General features: G+C 40.1%; 1 protein-coding gene across 1 annotated transcript; it reads left to right on the forward strand.

Moving 5' to 3' along the window:
* Positions 1-2848: 2848 nt before the first annotated feature.
* Positions 2849-11199, forward strand: LOC106632273 (recombining binding protein suppressor of hairless). The gene is made up of 11 exons (XM_005941840.3): positions 2849-3061; positions 3675-3713; positions 3838-3933; positions 4008-4173; positions 4836-5010; positions 5136-5273; positions 5362-5474; positions 7086-7226; positions 9429-9584; positions 9737-9840; positions 9928-11199. The coding sequence occupies exons 1-11, from the start codon at positions 3042-3044 to the stop codon at positions 10268-10270; spliced, it is 1491 nt and encodes a 496-aa protein (XP_005941902.1). The 5' UTR covers positions 2849-3041; the 3' UTR covers positions 10271-11199.
* The last annotated feature ends 78 nt before the right edge of the window (positions 11200-11277 follow it).

The raw sequence follows: 11277 nt of genomic DNA on the forward strand, positions 1-11277 counted from the left end.
GAAATATATTTGATGGAGTCTTATCATAAGACTGTTCCCATTACTCCCACCGTAATGGGTAAATGCGCTCGCTGTTACCATCTGCAGTTGATAAAACATTTACCACCTGTTTTTGCAGAATCATCTGTTCAGTCTATAGAATATCCAGATGCTGTGGATATTATTTTTTTTTTGGGGTGGGGGGCTGCTCATGTAGTACTGTCACCATTTCTATTTCATGACATTTACTTCGATAAACTTTTATCTAATTTTTTTATATACACTATTCGAAAATACATTTATGTAATAAAATCTATATTTTAAAAAATAGTTCGAGATTGATTTCCTATAATATGGTAATTTCTGTTCTATATGTGAAAGAATTCTAAACAAAAAAATGTCATATGGGGGATTTGTGTAGCAACACAGTGACATGTCACAAAAGAAAAAACAACAGTGGGTATCCACCACATGGCACTAGAGCAGCTTTAATGCTACAGGTCCTAAAACTCTACTTGAGAGCCATTCTTCCAAAAGATATTCCCTCATTTGGTGTTACAGTGGTGATGAGGAGATGAAATTTCTCTCAGATGGTCATTTTTACCCCTCAGCTGTAAAAGGCTGATGTCATTGGGCAAGCAGGCAGGTGACGTGGACACCCAAGTTTCTGAATGCAACAACTCAATAACCAGGTGAACGTAGGACTTTTAAACAGATTAAATCTTGGATAGGTTTGAATCCCAGTGACATTGACCTCAAATTCAGAGGTCATCTTTTTTGAAAATCATATGGGATTTTCAAATTTATACCACATGCATCTAATAGGAGGATGAGGGTGCCAGTATTTGTTTTAATACCCAATTCTCTTTATTTCAATAGTGGCAAAAAGTCAAGTAATTGGTACAATGATGTATTTATTTGAAGTGTGCCCTCTTTCTAAGAGAAGAAGTAGACCCAAACAAGGGCAGTAACAGTGTAACGGAGCCAACAGATGTTGTCATTGAATGGGTTCAGCACTGAGGCCTGTGTGGTTGTCTTGATCTATGAAACACATAGATAATAAATTGGACTGGGGTAAAACACCACTGCACTCTACAGAAAGTGCCAGAGTCTTCTCTATTTTCTGAGGCGGCTGAGGTCTTTCAACATCTGTCAGGACAATGCTCGGGATTTTCTGTGAGTCTGTTGTGGCCAGTGCCATCCTCTATGCTGTTGCATACTGGGGCAGCAGGTTGAGGGTCGCAGATGCTAACAGACTCAATAAACTGATCCACAAGGCCAGTAATGTTTCCATGATGGAGCTGTATTCCCTTAAGCTGGTGTCAGAGAAGCGGATGTTGTCCAAGATAAGGACAACATCATGAGGACCTCCCACCCAGGCCATGATGTGCTGGGCAGTCACAAGAGCACGTTCAGTGAGAGAATGGGATTACCCCAATGCACCACTGCACGACAAATCATTCCTCCCTGTACAACCTGCACAGTACACACTGCAATAGTTACAACCTTTTACATATCCTCTACATTGAAAGTAACACGGTTTTACAATTTAGAGTAAAATGTCAGTCATCTATATTTTATCTGTGTAATATTCTGGATATTTATTATTGAGCTCTTTGTATATGTTACAGCTATTTCTTATATTTTGTAACTTTGTAATATATTGCATTATTTAATTTAGTTCAGTCTGTTACTGTTCTTGTTGTCTTGGAGCAACACTAACCACATAATTTCCTTAGGGGTTAATACAGTATCCTGATTCTCAAATGCATTTGCTCTCCTTTTTCCACATCCACCACTGATCTCCCACATGTGAACTCCATCCATCCATCCGCTTATCCTTTTGAGGGTCGCGGGGGGCACTGGAGCCTATCCCAGCTGTCATAGGGCGAGAGGCGGGGTACACCCTGGACAGGTCGCCAGTCTGTCGCAGGGCCAACACACAGGGACGGACAACCATTCGCGCTCACATTCACTCGCACATTCACACCTAGTGGCAATTTGGATTATCCAATTAACCTGTCCCCACAAGTTGCATGTCTTTGGACGGTGGGAGGAAGCCGGAGTACCCGGAGTGAACCCACGCAAACACGGGGAGAACATGCAAACTCCACACAGAAAGACCCCGGCCTGATGGTAGAATTGAACTCAGGACCTTCTTGCTGTGCGGCAACAGTGCTAACCACCGTGCCACCGTGCTGCCCCACATGTGAACTCATCTTTTGTAATGATGCGCTGCCAATCTACTAAAATCTATATTATTCTATTAATGATCCTGCATTAAGATGTAACTGAGGAAGAGCTACTCTTCCGTTTTTCCTGGCACTTTACACAGTGTGCCTGAGAATCACAATTTAAATGTGGTGATGTATCCCATATATCTAAATCCAGCTGCCTTACTCACTATTACAACACAAGCCGGTTAAGCAATCTTTGACCCTCCTTCTAGACTACGTTATTGTAGATATTCCCTCTTGGCCTCTTTTACTTGTAACAGGCTCTGTGGAAGCATCTGCATTCACTGTGATTCTCCACTCTTCCCATTTAAGGTCTGTGCTTTAATCTTCCACTCTCCCATATATTTCCAGTGCTGTAGTTCATATAACACATATCTATCCCGTGGCCGTGTTTCTAGCTCCTCAGCACGGAAAGGTGCAGCCTGCTTCGTTGCTCAATAAGCGTGGGAATCGAGTTACAGCGCGCGCGCCCTGTGGGAAAAAAAAGAGCGAGTTGTGAAGGCGGTAGATCTCGCGATAAAACTACCCTTCCTTCATGCGTGTGTATTGTGAGAGTTTTTCCGTTCTCGCGCGACGTTGCAACTTTCCCACGCCTGTTGTTGTGGCGTCTGCCCTCTGCCCGTCGCCCCTCCCTCGCCCTCTTCTCACCCCCTTTTGCCCCGTCACGCTCCCCTCCCTCCCTTCCCTCCCTCTTTCTTTCCCTTCTTTTCCTTCCAGTCTGCTTCTTCTTCTGTTGTGCCGTTGGCTTTGGTCAGGGAACTGGGGGGAGGGATCTCGCGATTGTTGGGACTTTTTTTTTTCCGGGGGGGGAGAGTTATTCGGAAGATGGCGCCCGTTGTAACGGGGTAAGTGCAGAAATTTAAAGCTGTATGTTTTCAAAACCTGACTGTTTTTATTTGGGGAAGATATTGGCAGTTGGTACTACTTTTTTGGTGGGGGAGCGATGTTTTTCGGTGTTGTTAGTAGGCATATCACACATAATAGTACTACCTTGTGGCACGGTGCGGGCTCAGTTGTGCAAAACTATTCTTCGAAGTATCGCCTGCTTTCTATACAGTTTATTGAACTGCCCTATCAAGAAAGTTTCAAACAATTTCAGAAACTTTTTTTTTGCCAGTTTAAGTTTTTTATTTTGGCTTAATATTTTTTAAGAGTTGACTACATCAGCATAACACCCTCAGAGAAAACTGCAACTTTGTCAGATACTGAAGAAATAAATAAAATTTGGCTTAGCTAATTAAAACAAACGATTCCCATTTTGTTCAAAGGCTTTCTTTCTTCAGCGTTTTTCCTAATTTTCTTCTAATCCAAAAAACGTTTAAAGAAAATCACATCGCCTCTGTTAAATCTGTTTTCTTACATACTCTCCCTCAAGCTTATTTTACGTTTCTGCTGCACTAACCCCAGCACTAAAACCACGTGTAAAAGACTTTTCCCCCTGATGTTTTTGTTTTGCAGGAAGTTTGGTGAGCGACCTCAGCCACAGCGATTAACAAGGTGGAGTGTGAGAAACACAGCCAGCTGTTCCCCGTGCAATCTTAGACTTTATAATCTAGGGGAAAAAATGATCATGTCATTAAAAAGTGCTCTAAAAGGTTTAATGCGTTTCTCCACATTGCAGGGAAGCCATGAGGAACTACTTGAAGGACAAAGATGATCAAACGGTGCTCATTCTACACGCAAAAGTCGCACAAAAGTCATATGGCAATGAAAAAAGGTTTGTGTGGCACTGCTAAGTTTCATTGTGTTTAAAGAAAAATGTCTCACTTTACTTCTTCTTGTGCCACTTAGGTTTTTCTGTCCTCCACCGTGTGTATATCTGATGGGCACCGGATGGCAAAAGAAGTTGGAAAAAATGGAGAAGGAGGGCTGTACTGAGCAGGAGGCCCAGCCTTGTGCCTTCATTGGAATTGGCAACAGTGAGCAGGAGATGCAGCAGCTCAATCTGGAGGGCAAGGTGGGTAGTTATAATGGCACTACAGATTCAGTGATTTAGAGGCCAAACATCTGTGTCAGGTAGTTGCCTTGTTGACTGCTATCAGGAGTTTGCTTTTTCTGAGATAAGATGACTTCCATCGATGGCAGTGCCTGATGTTTGTCTGCTGTCTTATTAATTTTCCTGTGTGGGATCCAGTTACAATTTGTATGATTAAATTTGTGTTCAGTTTGTGATAAGAGGTTGACAGATGTTAAAATGGTTCTTTTAAGTGAAGATTTATTGTCACCCTGACAACACTGTTCACGTTGGATCTTTAAGATAGAGAAGAAAGAGATGTTATCTCTTTAGATCAGCTTTTGATTATTTTCTCAGCCGATGAATAAGCAGGTTGCTTGCTTTTTCTCAGTGCTCCATAAGTGCTATGCTAAGCAAAGTAACAGAAGTAACCACAGGGGTCAGATATACAGATGCTTTGCTGTGCAATTTCCCCTGTTGGCTGCTGCAGAAACCATGAAAACCAGAAACCAACCTTATTAACCATGTTCACGCTGTAGCTGATATTACTGCACATCGGCATGTTTTCGCATTGCACAGATGCTGCTAATGAGCCTGTTCTCCAGTAGGAGATATGAGAGAAGCAAAAATAAAAGTCCCCTAACCTTTGTCTTCTCCCCGGGTAGCACTTCTGCACAGCTAAGACGCTGTATATCAGTGACTCAGATAAAAGGAAGCACTTCATGCTATCTGTAAAGATGTTGTATGGAAACAGCGCCAACATTGGAGTCTTCTTCAGCAAGAGGATCAAGGTCATCTCCAAGCCCTCCAAGAAGAAACAGTCCTTGAAAAATGCTGATTGTGAGTTGCTGGACACACATAAATTGAAGAGTACTGAATGGTTTCACAACAGCTTGATGTTTAAGTTGGATTTGAAAATGATTTTCTTTTTCCAGTTTCACTTTCTGTTTTTTATTCCCCTCCAGTATGTATAGCATCTGGGACAAAGGTGGCCTTGTTTAACCGCCTGCGTTCCCAGACGGTCAGTACCAGGTATCTCCATGTGGAGGGGGGAAACTTTCATGCCAGCTCTCAACAGTGGGGTGCCTTCTACATTCACCTCTGTGAGCTACACTTTTTTCTTTTATATCGTGTAAGATTTTAAATAAGAGACATTTAATCTTTTTTTAATTGTTATTTTCTTTTATTTAGTGGACGATGATGAGTCTGAAGGGGAGGAGTTTGCTGTAAGAGATGGCTATATTCATTATGGCCAGACAGTCAAATTGGTTTGTTCTGTGACTGGCATGGCCCTGCCAAGACTGGTATGTGGCACTTTTTTATTTCTGTTGTCTGTTTGTGAGAAAATGAGCTGCTTGTAGTGGCGTCCAGGTGTCACTGTATCATACAAATGAGTGATCTCTATAAAAGAAAACACACAAAAAAGGGTATTCCCTGTAGCCTTGCTATTTAATTACAAAATTAAATATAGAATCCAAAACTGTAAACAAATTTAATTTTGCTGGACAGCTGGCCAAATTCACATCGGAGTCTGTTGACTCACCTGTAGAGCAAAGCCTCAAGTGGCCAGTCAAGGAACTGCATTTCTATATTGGCAGAATAACAGTGGGGATTTGGGGGGAAAGAGAGCAAGGACCAGAGAGGTGATGATAAAATGAAGAATGATGCAAGTTTGACAGCGTGGGAAAGCAGAAATGACAAAGAAATTAATAATAGCAGTAAAAGCCCACACAGTCTAAATCAAGGTTTCCTAAAATAGTCTGACATTCATGTGTGTGCCCAGTAGGGCTGGGTATCGTCACTGATTTCTAGAATCGATTCGATTCCGATTCACAAGGTCCCGAATCAATTTAAATCTTGGAAATTTTGCCTCAGACAGTCAGAAATATTATAATTCAGATCAGTACATTTACATATTTTTGTGTCTATAAAAAGGAAGCTGACACTCGCAAAACTTTATCAAAGGTGTAAGCAAAGTAGCTGAAGATAAAACACAGAAAAACATGAAGGTGGTTTTCCTGGCCTGGGATTTTGTAAAAATATTCTGCAGTACATCAAAAACGAAAGAAAACCATTAATCAACTTATGAACATTACCTCTGAAGTTACAGCGGTTTTATTACAGACACATCTAAGCGTTTTGCATTTTGCATAATTTTAAAAAGTTTACATTTGTTCAGAAGCCTATTGAACAGCAGAAATGAGGATTTATTTTCGGAAGTAAGTAAAAGGGAAAAAAACAGCGGCCGACAGCCTGTAAACAACGGTAGACTTGTGCGTAACAAGCAAGCGAATAATGCAGAAAACAGATTTTTAGACGGGAAACTGTTCTTGAAGTACAGAGAGAAAGTGAGAGAGAGAGAGCTGTGCATGAAGTGTGGTGGAAGCAAAACAGCAAAAGTCAGAGGGAATTCATGACGTTTTTTTTTTTTTTATTGAAGCGTAACTCTTTTGCTGCTGGTTCGGTCAATAATGTTTGGAGAGAGATAAAACTAACAGCTTTAGAATCAGCGCAAAAAGGGCGTAAATACAAAGCACGGACCCGCTGAAACATCGGTATCAGTGAGCTGTCGGCTTTCAGCCCCGACCGTGTCCGTGCCGTCGGGTGAGAAGGCGACATCTCACTGATTCTGGTCCGTCGGCGGGTCCGAGCTTTGTGTTTACATCTTTGTGCAGAATCTGTGTGCCTGCTCTCATTTACTGTTTTAGCTGTTTGGTGGTTCTTGAAATTTTGTGGGGTTTAACCTGAGATTCTGGCATTTCGGGCAAAATAAATTAATATTAAAAAAATCGATTCAAGATTTTAATGAATCGATATCACGTTATCCAAGCCAGAATCGATTTTAATCGATAAATCGATTATCAAAACCCACCCCTAGTGACCAGTACTTACAATAAGTGTGTTATGATCCCCAGATCATTCGAAAAGTGGACAAGCAAGCAGCTTTAATGGATGCTGATGACCCGGTGTCCCAGCTTCACAAGTGTGCCTTTTACCTGAAAGATACAGACAGGATGTATCTCTGTCTATCACAGGAGAGGATCATCCAGTTCCAGGTGTGCAAAGTCTGACACACACAGACATGTATATATTCAATTATTTCAACTTTGTTTTTGTGAAATCAAGTTATATTAGATTTTTTTGTGATGAGCAGGTATCAAAACAGTAATAAATTGCTGCTGTTGCTAAGGAGAGGAAATCTGCCAGTAGTGCCGTTTGGAGTATTTTCTTGTTGAAGGGTGACTATGGACTGACTCAAAATCCAGACTGATCCAGAATTAAACAGGTTTGAAGTATGTCTAAAGCAGAAGTAAACATATTTTTTTGAGTTTGTATCACTAAAGAAAAATGCAATAACCACATGAATTATTCAGCTGGTAAATGCAGCTAGTAAATCTGAATTATTAAAAAAAAGAGAGAAGTGCACAAAATTAGGTCTTGATATTAAAATTAGGATTGGAAATCAAGAAGAAATAATCAGCATTCTGTGCTCTGAAATGTTTAAGGCATATCTGTAGTGCTGACTTGCAAGCTCTCGTGTCAGCTCCACTGGAGTGTGGTGTGCTACTTACATTAACATAAAATCTCAATTTATACATAATCATTTTATTGGTGTTCTTAAGGAATAGTTACTATGGGCTGAATTGCCAACTGCAGTCTGTATTCTGTGACTAGTAGTGCTGATGTCAATGGGTCAGGATGATTCATTCCTCAGAGAAAGTTAGTCATGTGTCCTAGCCTATTTCAATAAATATAGTTTTCTGGTGTAAAATGATAACTGCAAAGGTTGATGTTGGTGTTGGTCATCAGGTCTTTGTCAGTGTGGATCTCCTTAAAATAAACCCCTTCTTTAGTTCTTCATTCTTAGGAAGTTTAAAAAAGTAGGCTGAACTATTTTGCAATTTCTGCAATCCAAGGAAGAGCAGCTGCAGTAAAGGTTTTGAAAGCTGAAGGTGTAGCAACTTCAGATACAGGAAGACTACTGATACTTATCCCCTGTAGCATTTATAAGTCTTAGGTTTGGGGCAGGATTCATGCTAAGGCTTGGTGAGTATGTTGCTGCGATTCTGACTCTAAAAATTGATTAAATAATAGAAACTAGCGACTTGTTTTTGTTGTTATTATTATTTTTTTATTATTTCTAACAGTATAATGACTTAAGAAAAGATATGTGGTTTTGCTTTTCACAGAATTTTTGGAGCATTTCACTACCTGTAAATATTTGGGTTGTGAAATGCAGCCAATAGAATAGTCAGTAAAATGTTTTATGAGCTGAGTAACATCTTTTTAGGACTTAAGAGAAAGTCCTAACTGTTTTACCAACTCCTCTCCAAGCCCTTTGGTTTTTTTGGTAATGTCGCTACATAAAGAAGAGTTGTATCATACTGTATGAAGGCATCAGGAAAAGCACAACCTATGACCGCATTTTAGAATGTAATGTTGAACTTACATTACCTTTTTGACCAGGACCGTGAATACCAAATGTTGTCAAACATTTTGACAAATGTTTTAATGACTGTGTGAATAATATTTAACTGCCACGTTTTCCTTCATATATTTTGTATACAGCAGGTAAAATGAGAACTGAACACGTCATCAGTTTTCAAAGTAAATGTATTTCTAAAAGTGCTGTTGACATGATATTTTCACCAGATGTTGGTAACAACTCATCCAGTCTGACACATGTGGACAAATCAAACCATAGATGACCTGCTGTGTGTTATACGTGGCTGTTCCTACTTTTTTTATTTTTTTTATGTATCTATATACTACTGCAAATAATCAGTATATAGTTCAGTTAAAAATATAGGTAATTATTACTGAAGGTTTTTTTTCTTTACAGATAAGAGTTTGACATTTTTATTTTCTTATCCAGAGAAATTGTAATTTAAAAATAAAAACTATGTATGATTTTATTTGGCATGGGGCTACCTAAGAGTTTGTTATTAGAAACATTTTGGTTTTAGTTTTTTTTTTGTTTTTGTTTTTCTTGCAAAGACAGATTTGGTCGTATAAATATAAACAGTGTTGGTGTGTTTGAAACCAATAATTAGAAGAATCGGTTTGTCACAGATAAATATTAATAGAGCTGTTTTAGAGCAGTACTTACAGCAGCCATTTGTATGATTTGAGCACCAGTTTCTAGAGTTAAACATAACAGTCCGAGCCTCTATCAGCCACCATGATGGTGCCTGGTTGGACATAACTGTACGGAATTAAAATTAATTGTGTTTCTTTTGTTTTGTTTTGTTTTTCAGGCTACACCGTGCTCCAAAGAGACCAACAAGGAGATGATTAATGATGGTGCTTCATGGACTATCATTAGTACTGACAAAGCAGAGTACACCTTTTATGAGGGCATGGGCCCCGTGCCCACACCAGTAACACCTGTCCCTGTGGTTGAAAGCCTGCAGGTACACATACAGCCTTTTCCGGGGAAGATATGCTCTAGTTACCAGCAAACACGAGTGACACTCTTGATACCCAAGTATACGTCTCTTTTGTTTTTATTCAACTACTATGAATCTTCTAAGACTTGATTGATTTTATGTTTGTCTCTGTCCAGTTAAATGGTGGAGGAGATGTTGCTATGTTGGAGCTGACAGGACAGAACTTCACCCCTAACCTCAGAGTTTGGTTTGGAGATGTGGAGGCAGACACCATGTACAGGTAAATATGTCTGCGAGTGTTAACTTTGTTCCCGTGTGTTTTCATTTCATTTTTTTTAAGCCTTGTCCCATCCGCTTACTTCCTTAGATGTGGGGAGAGCATCCTTTGCGTGGTGCCAGACATCTCTGCCTTTAGGGAGGGTTGGCGCTGGGTGAGACAGCCAGTTCAGGTCCCTGTCACGCTGGTTCGCAGTGATGGAATCATCTATGCCACTGCCTTGACCTTCACGTATACCCCCGAACCAGGGCCAAGACCTCACTGCAGTGCTGCTGGAGCTATTCTGCGGTCACACAGCACCTCTTCATCATCACCCGCATCTTCATCCTCACCTTCATCTTTGATGGGTGTGCTCGGGGATGGCCACGGAGCCTACAGCAGTAGTGACTCTGGCATGTCGTCTGGGACTTCAGCTATGTCGGTGCTGTCATAGTAAAACGTGTTTTGTGATTGTGCTCTCAGTGACTGAGTGAGAAAATGTGAGCATGTTCTCCAAAGAGGCTCATGGACCTGTGAAGAATTGCACAGAAGCTAAGAAGTTCTTTGTTAGAGGAACTGTGAAACTATGAGGAGGAAAAAAAGACAACTTCAGAAGCAAGAGTTGTGATTTCTGACTGTACTGTATCACCCTCTTGTGGATTGATGTGGACATATCATAAGCTCCACTCAGAGTAACGTGATATCCATGCTCTTCATCTAAAAGAAGGTGAACTATCTAACTCCCATAGCAACATCATTTGTAAAATAACCTTTTGTTTTGTTTTTATATACTTGGCAGGTTTGGAAGCTACTTTAACTGCTTTCTTACTACCAGCATTATGTTTGCAGATGAACACAAACTTGTAATTGGATTGAGCAAGGGAAAATTTGTAAGAATAACATAGTTTTATGGACCAAGGAATATTATTATATTATTTTATTCATATTGTATTTTATAAGTTTTTTCCGAGGTACATTTTTGTATGATACACTGCATAGTAAGATCAGTTTGTTACCAAGATAGTTTTTCATATTGTTGCCTCCCATTCCTGTTTTCTCTCAGTTGAGTCAAGATGAAAATTGCTTTTCATGTGTGTAATAGTCAGACAACAGCTTCTCACCTTTTTTCTTTTTTTTTTTTAAAGCTTACTTGCTGTCGTTAACAGTTGAGTGTGTTGCAATGAAAAAGAGTCAGTCAGTCTTTGGAAGCACTTTAGAAAATGAAGATATCTCTATGTCCGCTTGCAGTTATTGGCTTGGCTGTTTTATGTTTTCCAGGCCACTGAACAGTTTTGGTTTCTCTTTTATATCAAAGATGAAATTTTTAATGAATTGTGTGTGTGTGTGTGTGTGTGTGTGTGTGTGTGTGTGTGTGTGTGTGTGTGTGTGTGATGTGTGGTTTGCGCTGTGGTGAGTGGTGGTGGTGTAGTGTGTGTGTGTGTGTGTGTGTGTGTGTGTGTG

Source organism: Haplochromis burtoni, unplaced genomic scaffold (assembly GCF_018398535.1).
Source record: "Haplochromis burtoni strain Fernald_Lab_line unplaced genomic scaffold, NCSU_Asbu1 Contig_323, whole genome shotgun sequence".
Taxonomy (NCBI): domain Eukaryota; kingdom Metazoa; phylum Chordata; class Actinopteri; order Cichliformes; family Cichlidae; genus Haplochromis; species Haplochromis burtoni.

Excerpts from the sequence above, each read along its gene's own strand:
- LOC106632273 (XM_005941840.3), top strand. The coding sequence starts at position 3,042 with ATGGCGCCCGTTGTAACGGG. Across the intron at positions 5,274-5,361 it reads TGCCTTCTACATTCACCTCT|TGGACGATGATGAGTCTGAA; the intron begins GTGAGCTACACT and ends TCTTTTATTTAG. Across the intron at positions 9,841-9,927 it reads GAGGCAGACACCATGTACAG|ATGTGGGGAGAGCATCCTTT; the intron begins GTAAATATGTCT and ends TTACTTCCTTAG.